Source organism: Erithacus rubecula, assembly GCF_903797595.1.
Source record: "Erithacus rubecula genome assembly, chromosome: 9".
NCBI classification, from domain to species: Eukaryota; Metazoa; Chordata; class Aves; order Passeriformes; family Muscicapidae; genus Erithacus; species Erithacus rubecula.
Window position 1 is genome coordinate 4,361,576 of NC_136660.1, and position 19,812 is coordinate 4,381,387.

Below are 19,812 nucleotides of genomic sequence, written 5' to 3' on the forward strand. Positions count from 1 at the left end.
GAAAGCAAAGGGGGAGGGGAATTGAGATAAGGAAGATCAGCAGTATCTTTAGATGGGGAAGCAGCTGGAGCAGCCCTACAGCCTGAGGTGTTAATGCAGAGGTCAGGCCCTGCAGGGGTTTCTGGCAGTGCCCAGCAGGGCATGCTCAGAGTTTTAAAGTCTGGAGCAGGAAGGTTGTGATGCTCCACAGGGTCTAAGGCCAATTCTCCACAGCATTCAGCATTACTGGGGTGGTCTCTGTGGAGCCCAGTGTTGGGAACTTCTGTAGGATCCAGGGCTCTCTGTGAGGCACCCACCTGCTGGGGGAAGGAGAGTCCCCCTCAGCCCAGGCTTGAACTTGGGAGCAGGGCTCTACCATTCGAAAGAGTGGTGAGTAACAATCCTACAGAGTTTAAAAACCCACGGCCAAAAACTAAATGCCACCAAAAGTGTTTGTGTTTTGTTTCTAAAGACTTTCAGTTTGTGTTTCTTTGTAACTCAGTTTGTAGTTTGTGCATGGTTGCTTTTTCCAGGGCTGGGTCCCAGGTGATCCTGGTGCAGGAGCCTGGGCCCTCACTCCAGGGCACATGGGAGTGGGCCTTGCAGGGAAACAGACTTTCTCTTGCTCCCCGAGAGTAAGAGTAACAGTCCCATGGTCAGAGAGCACTTGGGGTTGTGTCCCTTCAGAAACAATCCTTTAAGGACCTGTGGTGGTGTAGCTGCTTCCAGCATTCCCAAGGTGGGACAGGTGGAGGCTCTGGGTGTGCCTGGCTGGGGTTTCTTGGGCTGTTCTTTCCAGGGTTGCTGTGAACAGTTAGAGCTGCTGTGCTGGGTTCATCTGAGGCACAAACCCTCTCCCCCTGTAGCCCAGGTGCTCCCAGAAGGGTATAAGGAGAGGGAAGTAAACCTCCAGGAGCTCTGGGAGCCCTATGCCATGTGAATTTGCCCAGCTCCTTTCCAAGGTCCCATGGCAGAGAGCTGCTTAGTCAGTGAATGGTGATTTGCTTCAGTGCCTCTGCTTTTCTGAGCCTTGGGCCTCATGCTGGGGGAAGAACCAGCAATTCTTTTCCCTCAATATTAGGATTATTATTATTACTGTTATTTTCCTACTGAGCCATAAGTCTGTATCTTCTTGAAATTGCCCAGCAGAGTAACTCAGGGTACAACTTGGTGACTTCTCAAGGATTCACAGCTAGCTTGAACCAGTTGTTATCTAGAGATGGCCAATTGTTTTAGCCTGAAATTCAGTATTTTGCACTGGGTTTTATTCTCTAGTCACTTTGCAGATAAGTTTATAATGTAAATAAATGCAACTGCTTTTCAGTTTGATTCTGGTTCAGTATTTAAGCATAGATTCTGAGCTTGAGCTCAGTATAATAGAAGAATCAGGCTCCCTGGGTCTTCCTCTTCTCACTTTTTTCAGTTGCATTCTCAATGCTGGTTTCATTAGAATTTTATGCTCCTGTAACCCCTTTTAATTGTATGTTGACTGTCCCTTTGTTGTCATGCATTTAAAAATACTATGTTTTCCATAATCAGATACACTAATTAAAAACACACTGAATTCAAGCCAGATCCATAGAAAATGCATGGCCATTAAGAAGAAATTATGACAAGATGTTTAAATATGTGCTGCTTTAAATACTTTTGCAAAGTCATCATTGTGTCTAATGTACCAGAATAGGCTGGAAAGTGGCTGGGGAATGGCAAACAAATGCTTTACTTTGCTTTTTTTTCAATGCATCTATTCAATATAAGTACTAAGGACTATGATGCTTTCATATGATAATTTACATAACTATCCTAAAAATAAGTGGTCTCCTTTTTTGACATTGTACAAATTACAGCTGGACCTGGACATGCTCTGCCATGCTTCCAGACAAATTTCATACATTTAATCTTTGGTAAGTTTGTAAGGTATAGCTAGAAATTAATGGAAACCAGAAATCAAATGACAATTTTAATAGACTTTTAGAACAGAGTGTACGAGTATAAAACACTGGTTTTGTATTTCAAAAGTTGCAGGAAGATAGCCAGTCATTTTAAACAGTCTTCTACAAAACATATGCCAGTAGATTACATAAAAGACACTATATACAATATAAAAGAGCAGAAAACAATCCTCACTGTAAAAATAATTTAAAACAAAGTATTTCGATTTAAAATATCTCCTATAGCACAAACTAATACATTGTGACATGCAAGTGAAAACTAAACATATTGCATTCTTTAATGTAGCCAAATAAGAGCTGTATTAAATTTGGACAATGAGACAACATGCCAACATTTCCCAATGAATACAGGAGGCTGTTCTTAAATATTTATTAAGTGTTGTATTATGTTCAAAGAACAGCCACTATACATCTTCCAAAATGTAATAAATATTAAAGCAAAGTATATGAATAATCTACATCGTAGAGTTCATTTGGGCCAATGTTGAAAAAGTGGTTGATAGAAAAATGCTGTTTCACTGACTACTGCACTGTGCAATTGTACAAAATAGTTCTAAAGGCTTGGAAACAATCTGCACTTGAACATTTGCAACATCCAGGTTTAAGGCAGCCTAGCACTGGAGATAGCAGAGTGGGAGAAGCTGCTTTGCCTTTCGTATCCCAGGTGGAGCTGGCAGCTGGAGGAGGATCCCAGCTGAGGCAGGAGCTCAGGCCAGCAGGTCCTTAGTTCGTGTGGAAGCTGGAGCACTGCAGTGTCTCTCCTGGGCTCGGGGACAGCACAAAGGAAGAGCTTTGCTTCTGCGCCTTCTCCCGCGGGGAGGAACGCTCTCCTGGGCTCTGCTTCCACAGGGAGCCTTGGCAGGTCCTCAAATGCTATTTATAAAGCCAGCTGCTCTAGATGTGCCCGCTGCATACAGTGACAGACTCTGACTGGGGGGATCCTTTTCAAATGCCAGGTTCTAATTGCTAAGGAGCCAATGGCAGCAACGCTTCACGTCCACAGGAAGTCTTGTACTCAGCAACCTAAGCGTGGTCGCAGCACTTCTTGATCCATCTAAAAACCATTGGATTCCTCAAGTGCTGCTGTCTTGTTTCCATCTCACTATCTGCTCGCAATTATGTCTCAAACATACAAAGTAACTGTTAAAGCAAAATAATTAGCTGCCACGGGAGGTCTTAGAAAATGCCAGTGTTTAATGACAGACTAGGCGTGAATGAAAGGTTTAGCAGAAGCCTAAGAAGATTTTAAATAAACCAAAGTGTTACAAAGCAAGAGGTGTGAAAATACCATTCTTTGGTCTAAATTAGCTGTTCCCTTTATATTAGTTTAACATTCCAATGGCTTTTTCAAAACTGTTTAAAAATAATATAAGCTGAAATTTATTAAGCAAAAATATGTATTATATACATGGATGCCTGATCAGACAGATGAACTTAAAAGTGAACATAGTGACAGTTGTTTAGATAATCCTAGTACCTTAAAAAAAAAAGATGAGTTAGTGTTGAGTGCGCAGTAATAGATTTTTATTGAAAAAGGTAGAAAACTAAGCATGAAAATCTGTTTTAGTTCTTTATAAACACTACATCCGTATGGTTTTGTTGCTCTAAATTCAGACGTAAACATTCATTCTGACATGCCAAAGCTCCTAATGCTGGTGGAAGTTCCTGTAACCAGTCAGCCTTCACTTCACAGCGCGTCGCTCGCATGTGCCGTCCCTGCAGCTTCGTTTGGCTCAGCTGATTCCTCAGCTGCCAGCTCCTCCTGCTCGGCTCCATCCTCCTCTTCCCTCTCGGGAGCATCCTCATCCTCTATGCCATTGTAGAACTCCTCCATCTCGCTCTCATCCTCCACATCCAAGCTCTGGCTGCGGCACGAGCCGCTCTCGCTGCTGCTGCCACAAGAGCTGGAAGATATGATGTCGTCCTCAGAATCCGAGTACACCTCAGCACCGTGGAAGATATAGCGATTGGGTGGCAAAAACAGATACTGAGTACCTGCAACAGAATTGGAGCAGTCAGGGCCAGGCTGAAGTAAGTGATCCGTGCAGCGGCTGGCAGACACCTGCACAGATCTGTTTTCAACAGTGACTCTCAAATCAGATGACATGAAACTGCAGTTAGGTCCATGTGTGTGTATTGATTATGAAGGGCAAAGAAATGCTTCACTGGAAAGCTCAGTGTTCCTCCTCCCCCCTCCCTCTGACACCAAAGAGGATTTATGCTGATTGTTCAGCAGCTTTTTCCATGGGAACACATTCCCAGCTAGATTTCCTCTACCTGTGACAGAACAGGAGCCCCTGCTTGAAGTATCAGCGAAGTCTGAACCCAGCCTTTCCTCTGGAAAATTGCACCTGAATTCCTGACTCCTTACATCAGCTACCCGACTGCACACTGGAGGGCTTCCTTGGAAAATCTAAACTTTCCTTAAAAATGTGCCTCACTCCAGCTGAGAGATTTTTAAGTCCTGTCATGACTTTTGTCTTCCAGCTCTACCCTAACCAGCTTCTACTAACTTTTCTGAAAATGCATCTGAAAATGTTATAAAGGGATTGATTTTTTGATACCTACCTTCAGTCTCCTAAACCTTGATCTTTTAGGTGAGGATGTAATCACAGATTTTAAAACCTATTATGAAATACAAAAAATGTTTCCTACTGGCTTCTCCAAAAGAAAGAAACGGTTCAATGAGAGTTATGTAGATACTTGTCTGAACAAAAATAGTCGCCAAAACCTACTGGCTCAAGAGTAACTTACTTATCACTTTAAAGTCTAGCATAAATTTATCAGCCAAAAGGATGCAAAATGCCAAAAAGCATTAACACTTACCATCCAGCCTTTTGCTAATCTGTTCTTTTGCAGACCTGTTTACCCAACACTTCTTCAGCATTTCACTCTTTTCTTTATTTTCTCCATCATTAGATCCATTTTCCTTCATTGTTTCAGAGTTCATTAGCTCACTAGCAGGATTTTCAGGGTTCTCTGATGGCACCTGCGTGTCCTGAAGGGTCTCCTGGGAGCAGGTCCCTTTAGTTTCTGAGGCAGGCTCACAGTTTTCTACCTTACATTCAGGTGGGTGTTGTGACCCTGCTGCAGGATCAGGTGGGCTCATCCTTTCTGGTGAACTGGAGCCTTCTGAAATGTTCAGAGGGGTTGGTGGGAGCTCAGCCGAGAGCGCTTCGAGCTCCTTGTGCGGCCGCGGAGGCTTTTCTGTGATTTCCGAAAGTTTTACCGAGTTGTAGCAAAGTTTTGTGTACTCACTACCTAACCTCTGACACAATTCATTGATTATAACATCACAGTCTCCGAGGAGCTCCACGTCAAAGTGTAGATGAGGCAAAGGTTCCCTATTAATTAGGATCTGAGGCACTTCATGGGGGATGGAACCTAGAGATAGAAAAGAGAATTCAGAATTCCAGCAGAGCCCTACTGAGAAAGCTCAGGCTTCTCTTCATGCCTTCTTGCAACAATACAAAACCAGCCAGGTCAGGAAGAAGGCAAGGCAGTCCCAAATTTAGCAATGGTGGTTGAGGCAATAGCCTGGTTAGATGGGGTTTTCCCCCCCCATTTTTTTCCAGTTAAAAGCATTCCTCAATCACAGAAATACTGGCTACAGTAACATTAAAATACATTTAATAGATAGTATTAATACCATAATCTCTTCAAATTACGTTGACTTTATGCATTTGTTTTATGTATTAAGTAGACACGAGGAATATGCTGCTTTTGAGATGCTTCCTTTTTAAAGCCTTCAAGCCTTTCTAAAAGCATATCACAAGCAGGGAGAGAACTTAATCTTAGAACAAACTCATTCAGGTTTAAGAAAGTAGCTTTTCAGAGATTTTAAGTACCTTGAGATCTACCTGGAGTGTAGAAAAAGCATTTGGAATTTGTTATTTTCTCCATTTTGCATTTCAGCTTTACATAGGCAAGCAGCTTTCATCTTACAAAACGTCGTGCTCACTGAATTGAGCCAAAGGTGTTTTTAAGAGCTTGGAGTTTCTTAACTGAGAATTCCACTTCTGATCCAATCTTTTAAAAGAAAGTATTACCAGAGACAGCCACTTACTTGGGATCAATGCTACTGGTCTTACTTTGAGCGAAGACCCAATGACAATGAGGAGATCCACTTCATTTTTGTCGTACTTCATGGCACGGTGGAACTGCTCAGGCAGGTTCTCCCCAAAGAACACAATGTCCGGCTTCATGATAGCCAGGGGCTCCTCGGGGGGGCAGCGGGGACAGCGGGGCACCACCTGCACAAACAGCCACTGTTACTGCTCTGAGGGCTGCCTCACAAAGCCCACACCTCACTGCTGCTGCCAGACACAGGGACGGTGCTATTGCCTCATTTCACTGCTCTGCCTGCAGCAACTGCTCAGGGAAATAAAGCTACAGCAGGAACCAAAAGGGAGAAACCAGGCAGGTCTGTGCCATGAGCCAAAGTCCAGCAGTTGTGCTCAACACCCACTGAGCACTCCTCCCATTTGACAGGAAGTTTAATCAGAGCAAAAACTTAAATTTCACTATCAGGTTCCAGCTGAGGATCTGATACAAACCCTGTCCTAATGAAGAGACTTTTGTGGAGCTTTACCTGGAGTTTCTCCTCTCCTCCTGAAGGTTATATGTGTTACACAAAGCTACAGGACACTGTGGCTGGCTAAGAGCATACAGGACAAGAACAGAGGCCAGAACTTGCTTGATCTCCATTTTAAACTTTTCTAAATTCTCCTTGAATGGAGGAGAATCCTAGTGGACACTAGCTGGGTTTGTGGAGAAGTTGATTCCCTTTTCTCCTGAGCCAGGGAGTTTTCTGATCTTTGGGACCTCTTTCAACTCTTCCCTAGCTAAAGACTTTTTAAGAGAGAAGAAAAGCAAGAAGGTGAGTGATACTGAGCAATTTCTTTCTAATAGTTCATGCCTTTTTGGCTATACTATTAAAACACTTCACAAAAAATCCAAGGAGCTGCAATCACAGAAAAACCATCACAAGCTACAAATCAGAGCTATAAAAGTGTAAAGATATGTATATTACCTATTGCAATAGAAAAATACCTGAAAACTGACATTTAAATGCATAAGAACTCCCTGCTATACAGAGAACAGCTGCAGAAAAAAAACAATGTAGAATGTTGAAAGTTTAAATGAAAGAATTGGTTTCATGGATGCCTGTAGAAGACAAAACTCTCCAAATTAGAAAATATCACAAGTAGAAGGTCTCAAATAATCTTTCCTAAAAGGTCTCAAATAATCTTTCCTAAAAATTTAAGTCTTTGAACAAAGAAAAACCTTGTGGGATGGATGTCTTGTGGGATAAGAAGCAATTTGGCACAAGAGCTAGGAACTGATGTGGTGGAAACCTTCACCCTGCACCTGGGCAAGAGAGTATCCAATAACCCCACAGTCAAGGGAAACCAACTAAAGGATTCCCCAAAAAGGAGCAGATGGCTAGAATGAGTCTTGAACTTTTTCCTCAGATCTTTATATATTAGAAAATCTAACTCCAGCCAGCTGGCTCTGGAGGTAAAGGAACAAAAAATATCTGTAGGATGTTCTTAAAAATAATATTCTTAATAGCAAAGTAAACCAAATTTTACATTCAGTATTTCAGGCTTCAGGCTTATGAGATTCACATTTCTTAAAGCTTTAACTCAAACATCTCTTCTGAAAGGCTTTCTCTGAATTCCATTTCAAATGTAATACCTGAAGGATTTACATCCCTTCCCTGTTTCTCATCTTAAGTTGCAGCTGTGGACTCTGAGGCATTTATCAAAAAAACCCAACAATGAGCCTGCAGAAAGAGTTCCCTTTCATCTGCACAAACAAACTGTGATCTTTTTGAACACAGAATCATCATCTCTGTTCCTTCACAAGAAAGGAAAGAAGGGCAAAGGCAGAGGGTCTCTCCAAGTCAAGGTTCCTCTGCTGTGACAGAGCAGAACCAACTCCTGCCTTGGTCACTTGACACCCAGACACAGGGAGTTTGGAACATGGAATGGTTCAGGAGTCCTAGGAACAACACAAACATCCCATTTGAGCCTTGCTGAGAGCCTGCTCTGTGGTTAGCAATTTCTCCATGTATCAGCTGCTGTTTAAACACATTTTAATATAGGTAAATGCCCAAAGAGCAGCCAGTGTTATAAAATGCTAAGAATGCTTTCTCAGTGTGACTAAATTCAGAACAACACAAACCAGGTATATATCCAACTTTCTGCTTACCATTTAATCTCTATTTTTTATCAGGGGAGCCATTCAAAATGGACTCTTAAGGTTTTTGCCATTACCTAATTTTTGCAGTACAGTATTTGAGCATACTTTTAAATACCAGAGGAAATGCTAAAATACAGAGAGGCACTTTTATGAAACACATGCAGAGATATGGAGGCTTTTAAAAGCAGATCTTGTAAGCAATTCCAGTGTGGTGGTTCAGGGTTTGGTTTGGGGGTTTTTTGAGATAATTACTTATTAGAAAGCTGCAGTGAGTTAAAGTAGATTTTTTACCTGATTGAAAATATCTCCTCGAACAACTTCACAATCAACTTTGTATTTACAGATCAGGCAGGAAGCTGTTGCAAAGGAACCTGAGGGGAAAAACCCGTATGGTAGCATCAGGATTTTCAGTCATTCAGATTTGGTCCTATGCCCAAGCTGTTTTGACAAAAAGGCTGTTATGTTGCAGTGCTACAGAAATCAGGCATTACAAAAGGTAATGTAAAATTAAGAGGAGATCCTTGTAACATTAGAAGTTGTTGTTCTTCAAGGTGTGTTAGTCAGCAGAAATCTTGTTTTAGGAGTAGCCATACACCACATGCATGTCAACACAAATGATTCTGTGTCCTGCCATTCCCCTGACCTGTGCAAGCACAGACAAGGAGCAGAGAACAGAAGCTGCCCCCCTCATTACACAACAGTGTGCTGCAAACAGCATCAGCAGCACAGGAACCCACAGCAACTCCACAAACTGTAGCACAGAATAACTAAGAAAATGCATTAGTGCAGACTTTATGCTTTCAGGGTATTGTATCTGGTTAAGACAAAGACAGTGAAAGCACAGAAAAACCTGGAGCAGATAATTTATGAGCAACTGGCAGCTGAGGTCTGCTGATCACTGCAGGCCTGCTAACTGCACAGCTGCTGAAACCTTGCTCAGGATTGCAGCTCCCCCAGCCTGAGGGATTCCAAGGACCATGGGAGCTATGACAGTTATTTTCTCATTCTAATGAGCTGACAGTAATAATTCAGAGCTTCATACAACACAGTAAGGACATGTCTGTCAGGCTCACAGACCCAACTCAGAGGGATCTGCTGATACCTCCCTGTAACTCTATCATGGAAATTATTTTTCACCATCAGAAGTCTGGTGTCTGGCATGAGCCATTCCCAGCCAGCAGGCCATGGCCTCTGCTCACACAGCTCCAGCAATGGCAAGGAACACAGTCTAATTCCAGATGCACTGGTTGAATGCAAGAGCCATTTTAGATACAGCAGAATGCATCTCAGACACCACAGTTTCCACAAGAGGAGCTGTATTGTAGGTCTGCAGTGACAGATGGGTCTGAAGGTTCACGTAAGAATTCCCCAAATCACTGCAAGGTTCTTTGTTAACTGCTCATGATTAATTTGCCATTGCCCCAGCCAGAGGAAAAAGTAGAATAAATACAGCAGTGTGAACCCCCACAGAAGAGTTTTGGTTTCTCTTCAGCCACCACCATTAGGCAACAACCATTTGGTAAAGAGCAGCAGCTGTAGGTCAGATGAAGCTTGATGTGCTCAAAAACCACCTTTGCTGATTTCCAAAGGCCTCAAAATCTCCAAGTGCACAGCATCACCTTAAACAGGACATACACTGAAGATGATCCCATCCCTGGAATGTGCAACTGGAAAAATGGGGAGCTTGAGCACAGCAGTGATGTGCAAAAACCCAGCCACATAACAGGTCTGTGATAAATGCCTCAGATGAAACACCAACCAAAAGAAAACATGTGACACATGAAGCACAAATGGGAGCCAGCACTGGGGCTGGGGAGCTGACAGCCAGATGCTGCTGTGTGCTGCTTGGGCCCATTCTGAGCACTGTGCTTGCTCTGCCTGGAGAATCAAGACCCACAGATCTGGCACTGAGCTAAGCTTTGTAGGTACGGAAACCACGTGAGATTGGCTCCTGGCAGAGGTGCAATTAGATTGATGGGCCTTACAAACATGCCAGTGCTGCTTTTAGATGATTTATTTGTCTGAAGTTCACTAAATGATACAAACATGCAGTTAAGAAATAATTTTCTGCAAGCTTTTCTTGGAAGTTAATCCTTGGACTTACAGCTTGACATATGCAAGTCCTTGGAAAGGGAAAGCATATCAAGCAATTAAAGCAATTCCACTAAATTAGGCCTCAGAATTACAGAATGTGTATGACATTGAAGGTGCAACAAGACAATCTTCAGTTCAACTGAACTGGTGATTAATCCTCAGTGTTTTATACATGAGGTGGAGTCACTAAAGTGTCAGGACTTTAGTGGAATATAACTTAAATAAAGAGTCAGATAACACCCATTCCATTGATGGGCAGGGAGAAGGACCTATGGCAAGACTGGTTTCAATGTTATGTTCTCACACAGATCAAGAAGCACCAAAAGCATTTTAGAAGTTGCAGTCCAAGCTTGTGCCAACAGGGTGTGGATCTTCACTGATACACAGACACTTCATCAAGCTCAATTCCTGAAAGGAGTTATTTCTACTTGAAACACTTCTGATTTAAATATGCAAGCCATCTAAAACAAAATTTCAACATTTAAAAATCAGAATATTTCTTGGCAAGAGACGGGAATTAAGGGAAAGAAAGTTTAATTCCAACAGTGATTACCTTGTCACATGCACCAGTAAGAATTGCCAGAGGGAAAAGAAGAGAAACTAAAGGCACTAACCATGACACTGTATTATCCTCTGGATTCCTGCCACCTGTTCCAGTGTGTCTATGTTCTGAGTATAGTTGCGAAGGAGTTTTCCTTCCTTATCCATCAAAGCGATGAACCTGTGGCAGAGAGAGGGCTGGAACTGTCCTGGGTAGATTTCCTAGGGAATTCAGAAGCACATCAGACAGTGGAAATGGATGCAGAGTCTTTAGCTCAGCAGGACACTGTCCCAGAGGTCCCTCCCTATCCCTCTGCCACTGTTCTAGCACCCAGCTCCTCTTCCCAGCACTCAGTCAGCTCTTCAGCAGGAACTGCTCTGTGCAAGCTGGGATTTTCTTCTTTACACAGCATAAAAGCAACATACAGATCTTTTTCTGGTTTTGAGAATTATGAAATGGGAAAGCTTTCTCTCCTTTGTAAGTGTCCTCAGTATTTGTTATTAGAAACATGTATTCTGATGGACAGAAAAGGAGGAGGAGGAGTGAAAAAGTAAAAATTAAAAAGTATCAGCTAAATTGGATTTGGACTTTCCTGGTAAAACCTGTGTATAGACAGGTTTCCAGTAAGTTGACTTTTTGTTGTTGTTTGCTGTGGTGTTTTTTGGTTTGGGCTGGGTTTTTGTTTGTGGGGCATGGTGTTTTTTTAATATTAAACCCCAAAGGAACCAACTATACTGATGAGCATCAAAATTTATTAGTATCTGGGTAGGAGGCTTTCAGAGAAAGCCAAGCAGAAAAAGAATAAATTGGGTTTTCTTTCCCACCCTTTGTAACATGACAGACCAGTAGTATGAACTGTGTACAAAAAAGAATAAGCACAACTAGTGGTGATTGATTTTCACAAGTCCTTACTGATCCTGTAGAAATTCTTATATTTTGGATTTAATATTTCTTTTTGGTCTCAAGGAAATTGAAGACTAAATGCAATTGGATTGGTTTTCTTTTTGTTTCTCCATATGTCTACAGCTTCTACAATTCCTTCTTGTTTAAGAGATGTAATCACTGCTTTTGAAAATGTTTAACATCATTGAGATCTTTTCAACCATTTGATATAGTTGTGTACATCACAACCATGATATATCATGAACTTACAACAGGAACAGTAAATAAGCTTAAAAAAGAGAGAGAATGTTGCTGAACATTTTTAGTTTTTAACTGAGTTATACATTTAAATACTGTCATCTTTCTTTACTGACCAAGACAAGAACTGTTGGAAAACCATACCTTTGAAAACTTAAAAAAGGGCCTGGGATCCTTTCTGAAGTATTCTATATCAAACATTGCTTGAGGATCTGGAAGGTCTGGGAAGTCTACAGCAAGGCGTGCATAGATGCCATCTCTGGATCTAAAGTCAGGGATTCCACAAGACACTGACACCTGAAATACATTTTTGCAATCTGAAATAAGTGCAGCTACATATTGGACTATAAAGTGTTGCATATAAAGCTGGATTATAAAGTGAGCATTTCTTAATGCTCAGAAAAAATATGCTCAATGCTCAGAAGCATTAAGAACCAGTCTGGGTTCCTGGGTTCTACTATCCTTTTCTTTTATTAGTCCAATATAACAATTCCCAAATCACAATCAGGAGAAGCAGCACAGAAACAAAATTTGACAGGTGGACAAAAAAAACCCTTTAGTACAGTCTGCACAGGTAGCAACAGGATACCAGAACTTGCTTTTAGCACTGGAAGTTTTTTAAGGTGTGAACAAAAATTTAGAGCATAATTGCATTAAATTTAATTAATAATTGTTAGCTGATCTGCCAACTCATACTTAGATATGGTGGTTGATATTTTAAATTTTCTTTTACATGCCAACACAGTAACAGAACAGTCTTGCTTTTGAAAAATATATTCTTTTGAAGAACCCTTTTTGATAAAAGTTGCTTACTGACAAACATTGCTTATCAAAGCATTGTAGTCAATAAGGACTGAAATCATTGTCTCACACTACCCCAAAATAGCTTGGGAAGAGGAGGAGAAACAGGTGTATGGAAGTATGGAAAGAGCAAGACTGGGAGTGGCAGTGCTCTTCTAAAAGCTGATTTGAATTACTCATATGCTCTGAACTGTCACACCATCTGTGTGTGAACAGAAGGAAGAATTGATCTGGTGCACAGGTACAGAGCTGCAAATGTGCAGCACCTCAGGAATGTTCTTTATTCAAACAGTGAGTAGCTTCATCTCCATCACAGAGCAGCACATGCTCAAAGGAACATTCAGTCTGCTGAAATCTGATCAAACTGCCCTATGATCATCCTCCCCAACTCTTTTCTTTTCAAATCCTATTCTTCTAGTCCCTCAAGCTCCATCTAGGATTTTAAGAGACTTTAAACCAAAACAGAGATCCACTGAAATTCTGTTTAAAAAATTCATCCCCTTTGTCTGAAGACTAGGATAGAAAATGTTTTTATTCCATAACTCTTCTGCATGGAAGCAGCTGTTTACAAGTTTCTGTGTCTAAGATTACTTTGTTCTGAGAGGAGAGATGGTGTAATTTCCAAAAGCTCCAGCCCCTGCAGTGGACTGGACTCTTTTCCCCAGCACAGTGACTTGCTGCCATCCCATCAGCTGTGCTGAAGTGTTGAATCAACCTGTCTCCATATTGTCACACTGTCACTGCAGCAATACCTACCCCAGCTCCAGTCAGGACCATGATCTTCTTGCACTCCTGCAGAAGTTTCACAGCATCATCAATGGTGTTAATATCTTTCCTCTTCTTCCTTTTTGGTGGCTCTGAGAGGATGTTTATCACTATCTGCCACAGAGTCATGTCATCCAGTTCAGGCGGGGGGATCGTTTCTGGCAGCAGGTCCTTCAGAATCGTCCGGGGGTCTGTACCCAACATGAGATGCTGCTGGACAAAAGTGTAGGGACCTAGGAAAATTTAAAAATACAGGTATTTAAAACACAGGCAACTACTGCAGATGATCATGGTCATTGTTCCATTTGTTAATATTTGCTAGTATAGTTTCATTAATCCAATTTAATGCTCCATTAAACCTCCTGTATTTTGGTGTAAACTCTCAAGTGAGAGCTGGGCATTTTATTTCTTTATCATTATTTTATGTTAACCCTGAAGGATTTAATAGAAAGTCAGTCAGGTAGGAATCCCAGTTCACAGCAAACTTAACCTCTTCTTAGACTGTCTTAGAGTCTCCATCTGTATTTTCCCAGCATTTGGTATTTACAGGAATATGCTGAAAAGACAACGTACACATAGAGCCCAGCAATCCATGATTTTTTTGTTGTTGTTGTTTTTTGGTCATCTAACACAAATTATTTCAGACATGACCTCCTCAAGACATTAAATCAATTTTTCCAGAAACACTCAAGATGAGGGCTCACTGTCCTAAAATCATACAGGGATCATGTTCTTGTCCTTTAAAGAATTAATATTAGTAGGCAAGCTACAGAAATATGCCATGAATTAGTTTAATTTAGTGAGTCTGTGTATATCCTTTTAATAGGGATCATGGCAGGATTTCTATTCAAGTAAAAAAGACATTGACAATTTTAATCAAAATACAGCAAGTTTCAAGGGGTTCATTTTTAAACTCCTTAAATACCATACAGAATACAGCCAACACCTCTAAGCTGTTCAGAAGCACTAACTGCCAATATTTTTGCAACATGAAAAATAATTTGAATACTGGGGAGGATTAAATGACTGCTCAAAGGCAAAGAGAAACTAAGAACATGCTCCAGGCTTCTACCTATACGTGGTCTTGGGGTCCAGTCACTGGAACTTGCATGTGAGGCTCTGTCTTCTTCATCACTGTCACAGGAGTGAAAGCCATTGGCTATGATTTCATCACTGAGGAGGAAGTTATCTGCAAGACAGCACAACCAGGGGGTTACAGTCCAGCCCAAGGGCACAGCATATCTTCAAACAGATCACAAAAACAAAAATCACATGCTCAATTGGCAGTTTTGTCACTTAGGCACAGAAAATGTCTATTTTCCTTCACATTTCTAGATATGCTTTCAAGCTGTCATTAGATTTACTGCAGGGTTTGCTGCCTTAATGCTGGGCTTCAGGGGGCTGGATGCTGACCTTGGTGAAATCTCATTCTCTGAAGTGTTGGGCATTATGGATATTTCACCATAAGGAAAATCCAAGTGCTTTAAAAATATAATGTAAAATGCCTTTCCCTTACAAATATCACTGCATGCCGCCATTGCAGAGAGATCTGTGACTAGGTTTTAAGAGCATTTTAACAGCATTTTGAAAGAAACCCACAAGTGCACATTTGCTACAAATTCACAGGATTTTGTGAGGGTGTTACCTTGTAGCTGAGCTGTATTGCTGACCACAAACACCATTTATGATATTTCAGCTGTGGCACAGAACCACCCTCACTAAGTTTCTCTCCTCCCTTTGCCCCTGCAGCTGGGTTTGGCTCAGAGTGCCAGTCACCTTGGCTCAGCCCGTGGCCTTAAGCCAGAGTAACCCAATCTCACTTCAGCCCAGACCTCGATGAACGAGCCCAGGGCAGAACAAGGCACTTGTGTTACTGAGCTCACACTGAAGGGGAAATCTAAATTCAACCTCAGCAGCTTACCAGAACTTGGACCACTCAACATTTTTAACTGGCTTTATGAGAAACAGCCTCAGCACCTGTAGCTTCATTTGCTGAAAATCCAAGATACACACAAAGAACAAATTTCAAATTTGCTCTGTAGGGCAAAGAATCACTACAGTAGTTCTACTCCACTTGATTCTCAAATAAAGAACACCACAAAACACCATTTTTTATTCAGAGGTTGTGTTGTCCTTTCCCTTGTTGGCATAAATACTTTATTTTTGATTAGAACAGAAAGAGTTCAATTACAGAAAAGTTGTTGTTGGTTCTCACTGCCTTGTTCTTCTGAGGCCACAGGTGCTCATTGACATTACTATCTCCTATTAATCTACACATTTACAGCATTTCAGCTCTTGTTATTCATGAAGTCAGTGAACATACTGAGAATTCTGGAGAAGAAAAAAGTGCATTAGTACACATCGGTAACTGGAGGTGCAAGTTTCACCTAAGCGACCTCTATGGCTTCTGTATCAAGAACCAAAGTTTACATTGTGAAAGGCTCCTCACACACAGCTCACAGCGCCTGGGGTTCAAGAAACAGTGACAGATACAAGCAGGATAAAGCAACAGTTTAAACTGTAACACTCCCTGTGTGTTCCTCAAAGGACCAGACTGGGAAATGCTGGCCAGAACTAAGGCACCCACAGCGAAAAACGCCCGAGGCTCAGAGGGACCTCAGCAAAAGGCTTCGTCTAAGGCACTGATAAGAGAGATTTTAAACACTGAGGCTGTTCCAAGTTTATCCCATACTTGATCTTTTTGGGTTGTTTTACAAAAATTTTCTATAGAGCTTTACTGAAAAAATAAAATATCTTTAACTGCATTCCAGGGTAAAATGTAAAGACAGTACTGGCACAACGCAGTGACTGATACATTTTAATAAATCTTTCCAAAGCACTGCTTAAAAAAAAAAAAAAAAAAAAGCGCCAAAATTAACAACTCCATCAAGAAACAACTCAAACCGGATCTGTTTTTACTGTGAGGTACTTTCGCAGTGATGCTGCCCACCAGTACAATTCAAATGATCTGAAAGAAACTTTTTAGAAAGATTACAGTTTAGTTGTGTGCTGCAGTCACTGAAACTTTAGCCAAGACTGTCACTTGCAGTTCTTTAAAGAACTGGTCAAGACTGCTGCTCCTGAGCTTACGCACAAGTTTCTCAGCATCAGAAATAAAACAACGCGGCAGAGATTATGAAAAGGAAAGCGGGCTTATGATGTTCCATTTTTAATAACTTGTCGCCAGCAGCACAGCAGAATGAATGCGTTCCGGGCGGAGAGCCGGGCGCTGGCGCTGCGCAGGAGGTGCCGGCAGCGCCGGCCCGGAGCTCGCTCCGTGCCGCGGGGGCGCAGCGCCGCGCTCACCGCACCGCGCCGGGCGACAGCGGGGCTGGCGCTGCGCGGGGGGAGGAGGGAGGGGACAAGGGAGGGGTCGGTCCTCACCGGGATGCGGGGCCGGCGCCGCGGCCGCCCCGTTCGAGCACTGCGCCCGCCCGCAGCCCGGGGCCGCCTCCGCCGCGTCTTCGCCGGGCGCCGCCTCTGCGCCCTCCCCCTGGAGCCGCCGCGGAGGCGGCTCCGCCCGGGGCAGGCCCCGCAGCGCAGCCCCGCTGTCTGCGCCGCTCCGCGCCGCCGCCGCCTGGCCGCCGTCCTCCCGCTCCGCCCGGCCGCCATCGGCCGCCGCCGCCGTCGCCTCCTCCCCCGGCGGCTCCGCGGGCGCGGCGGCGACGGGCGCGGGCGGCGGCCCCGCGGCGCGGTCGGGGCGCGGTGCGGGCGCGGCGCTCCCCGATCCGCGGCGGTGCCTCTTGGCCGCGGGCTCCGCGCTGTCGCTGCCGGGGCCGGCGGGGCCGCGCGGGCGGAGCGGCGCAGCGTCCCCGTCCGCCATCTTGGCGCCGCCGCAGCCGCCGCCCCCCTCGCGCCCGGCGCCCCCGCCCGCCGCGGGCAGCGCCGCCGCACGTGACCGCGGCACGTGACCGGGCAACAACAAACCGGGGCACGTGACCGGGGGCGCCGCCGGCGTCACGTGGCGCTCGTGCCGCCTCGCGCCCGCCCCCCCCCTCTCCCCTCGGGCAGCCCCGCAATGGCGGCGCCGAGAGCGTGAGGGAGCGCTGAGGGGCGCGACCCGCCCGTCGCCTCCGTGCTCTCCTGTCCCATCCCGTCCCGTCCCGTCCCGTCCCGTCCCGTCCCGTCCCGGCCGTGTGCCGCTCGCAGCCCGCCCGCTGCCCGGCACTGACCGCGCGCGGCTCCTCTGCTCCCCCGGTCGGCGGCTCCCGGCAAATGGCGGCTCCGCTGTTCGCTCCTCGCCGGCCGCGTGAGGAGCCCTCAAGGCTCGCTCTCCCTCAGGGTATCGGTCACACAGAGCCCCTTCCCCGGAGCGAGCTCCCCGCTGCAGAGCCCTTGGCTGGGCCGTGCGGCACCCGGTCAGGGGAGCCCGCCGGGCACAGGCTCAGAGCGGGGCTGGGGCTCAGGGCGGGCTCTGAGCCCCCCGAGCTGAGGGTGAGGGTGCTCACGGGGCACGGCCGCTGCCCCGCGGGCTCTCGGCTCTAAGGGATGCTCTAAGGTTCGCCCCTCATCCTCCGGGATAGCCCCGTAGCCCTGCCTGGGAGTCTGAACCGCGGTGCTCCAGCTCCCGGGATGCAGGAGCTTATTTTGGGCAGTCGGCACCGCTCTAAACCTCTGCTGCTTTAGGAATGGAGCCTGCCTGCTGTGTGAGAGACCTGATGGTAAGAGGCGAGAGCGGCATTTGTTCACATAAGGGCCCCAAATTCCTTGTGTTTCTTTCCCCCTCGGAGTTTAGACTGGATAGAACCCAGTCTTTTTCCCAGGACTGCCACCAACATAGTCTAAACTTCACGGGTATAAATTTAAATATCAGTTTGTTGTTACTGTTCAACATCACGAGCTATTTGTAGAATAGTATTAGAGGATTTAATACAATGGAATTCCTAAATTTAATAGCAATAGCCAGGTTAGACATTTAGAATTTCCCCCTTGCAGGCCTTGATAACTAGTAGCTTTTAAAATATTTGAGGCTAAATTTTTTGATAAATTTGGCTTCAAAAGGGATTACTTTATGGATAATTAACTTTATACATGATCTTTGTAGGGGGAAGAAGTTTGGGTTTCGGTTTGGTTTGTTTTTTTTTTTTTTTTTTTTTTTTCAGGTATTAACAACCCTGGAAAAGATGTACATACTGTTTTTCAGTATGTACATATACATATACACTGCTTCTCAAAACAAGCTGCAGAATAACCAGATCAGGAAGTTTTTATTATTTTGTGCAACTTTGTATACAAGCATTCTTTTTCTTTCTTGCCTCTGGAAGCTGAGGCAAGATTTGTATTTCTTAAAGGGCACATGCAAGCTGCTTTTGTCAGCATATAAAGGAGAGGTGGTTTGATGGTCATTTGTGTGAAGACAATTCTAAGGAGGAAATAATCCCAGTGATGCAGATGTAGGATCTGAAGTTCAAATAGAGATTTCCAGATCTTACTGCTTTATTTAAAGGACTGTTTATGACTTTTACAAGTTGTTGACAAATGTCCTGTTACATTGGAACAAAATTCAGATTCACTCTAAGCTCTAAACAAACAGAGTTGTCGATATGTGTTGGGACTGAGAGACACCTTTAGTTGGTGGCTGGGTCCAGAGAACAAATACGAGATTTCCTCACTTCCAGAACAGTTTGTACATCCTGAATAGCACTAACCATGGCATGTGTAGGCAACAGTCTGTGCCATCTCCTGCTCTGCAATTCCCTTTTAAATGAACTCTATGTCCTGGGGCTAATCTTTGTGGGTTTTCTGTGTAATACACGTGGCTGCTCTTGCTCTCCTTTCTGATGATGCTTTGGGAGTTGCCCCTCAGAAGTCAGTGGGAGCAGTAGAAGGCTGAGTTGTTCAGTGTATTCTGTGTTTTCCAGACACACCTGCAGCTGTGCTGTGCTGGTTTGTCACTGCAAGGCAGCCCTTGGACCTGACAGCACGGGAATAGCCACTGACACTGGAAAGGAAAAGGGTTAAAGAGCTTCCCTTTCACCTTACGCAAATGCACAAGGAATACTTGGAAAAGAAAGGGATAGCAGGAATGCTGTTGGGAGCAGGGACAGCTGTTTGTTTTTTGTCCTCCCACAGAGTACAACCTATTTAAATATTGACATGTTCTGTTATTAAAAGACTTTCCTGCACTTTTCTGGTTATTAAGTTATGAATGGTGGAGATGGAGGAATTTGTAATCGCTAATTCTTCCACTTGTAGTGATGTTGAAAAAAGATTTCTGTTGTTCCACTTACTGAGAGAAATATGTTGGTGGAGTTTTCTGTCAGATTTAAATGGTTTCACCAAGGATTCTGCTTTTTGTTTCAGTATTATTGCTTTCAGTTATTTTGTGTATTT

At 43.9% G+C, this 19,812-nt stretch overlaps 1 protein-coding gene across 2 annotated transcripts; it reads right to left on the bottom strand.

Annotated features, from left to right (window-relative positions):
* Positions 1–1,926: 1,926 nt before the first annotated feature.
* On the bottom strand, positions 1,927–17,800 carry SIRT1 (sirtuin 1). 2 transcript variants are annotated; one of them, XM_079312294.1, is made up of 9 exons: positions 16,864–17,800; positions 14,552–14,668; positions 13,471–13,712; positions 12,058–12,210; positions 10,847–10,994; positions 8,430–8,509; positions 5,998–6,184; positions 4,758–5,315; positions 1,927–3,926 (listed from the first exon to the last, which is right to left on the bottom strand). In XM_079312294.1, the coding sequence occupies exons 1-9, from the start codon at positions 17,300–17,302 to the stop codon at positions 3,619–3,621; spliced, it is 2,232 nt and encodes a 743-aa protein (XP_079168420.1). In that variant the 5' UTR covers positions 17,303–17,800; the 3' UTR covers positions 1,927–3,618. The 2 variants fall into 2 exon arrangements, with proteins under 2 accessions (XP_079168420.1, XP_079168421.1); XM_079312295.1 differs by lacking the exon at positions 16,864–17,800 and adding an exon at positions 16,574–16,678 and having other exon boundaries at positions 14,552–14,721.
* Between the last annotated feature and the right edge of the window lie 2,012 nt (positions 17,801–19,812).

Excerpts from the sequence above, each read along its gene's own strand:
- SIRT1 (XM_079312294.1), bottom strand. The coding sequence starts at position 17,302 with ATGGCGGACGGGGACGCTGCGCCGCTCCGCCCGCGCGGCCCCGCCGGC. Across the intron at positions 14,669-16,863 it reads GGCGCCGGCCCCGCATCCCG|ATAACTTCCTCCTCAGTGAT; the intron begins GTGAGGACCGAC and ends GCTGTCTTGCAG. Across the intron at positions 8,510-10,846 it reads GAGGATAATACAGTGTCATG|GTTCCTTTGCAACAGCTTCC; the intron begins GTTAGTGCCTTT and ends TTTTCCCCTCAG.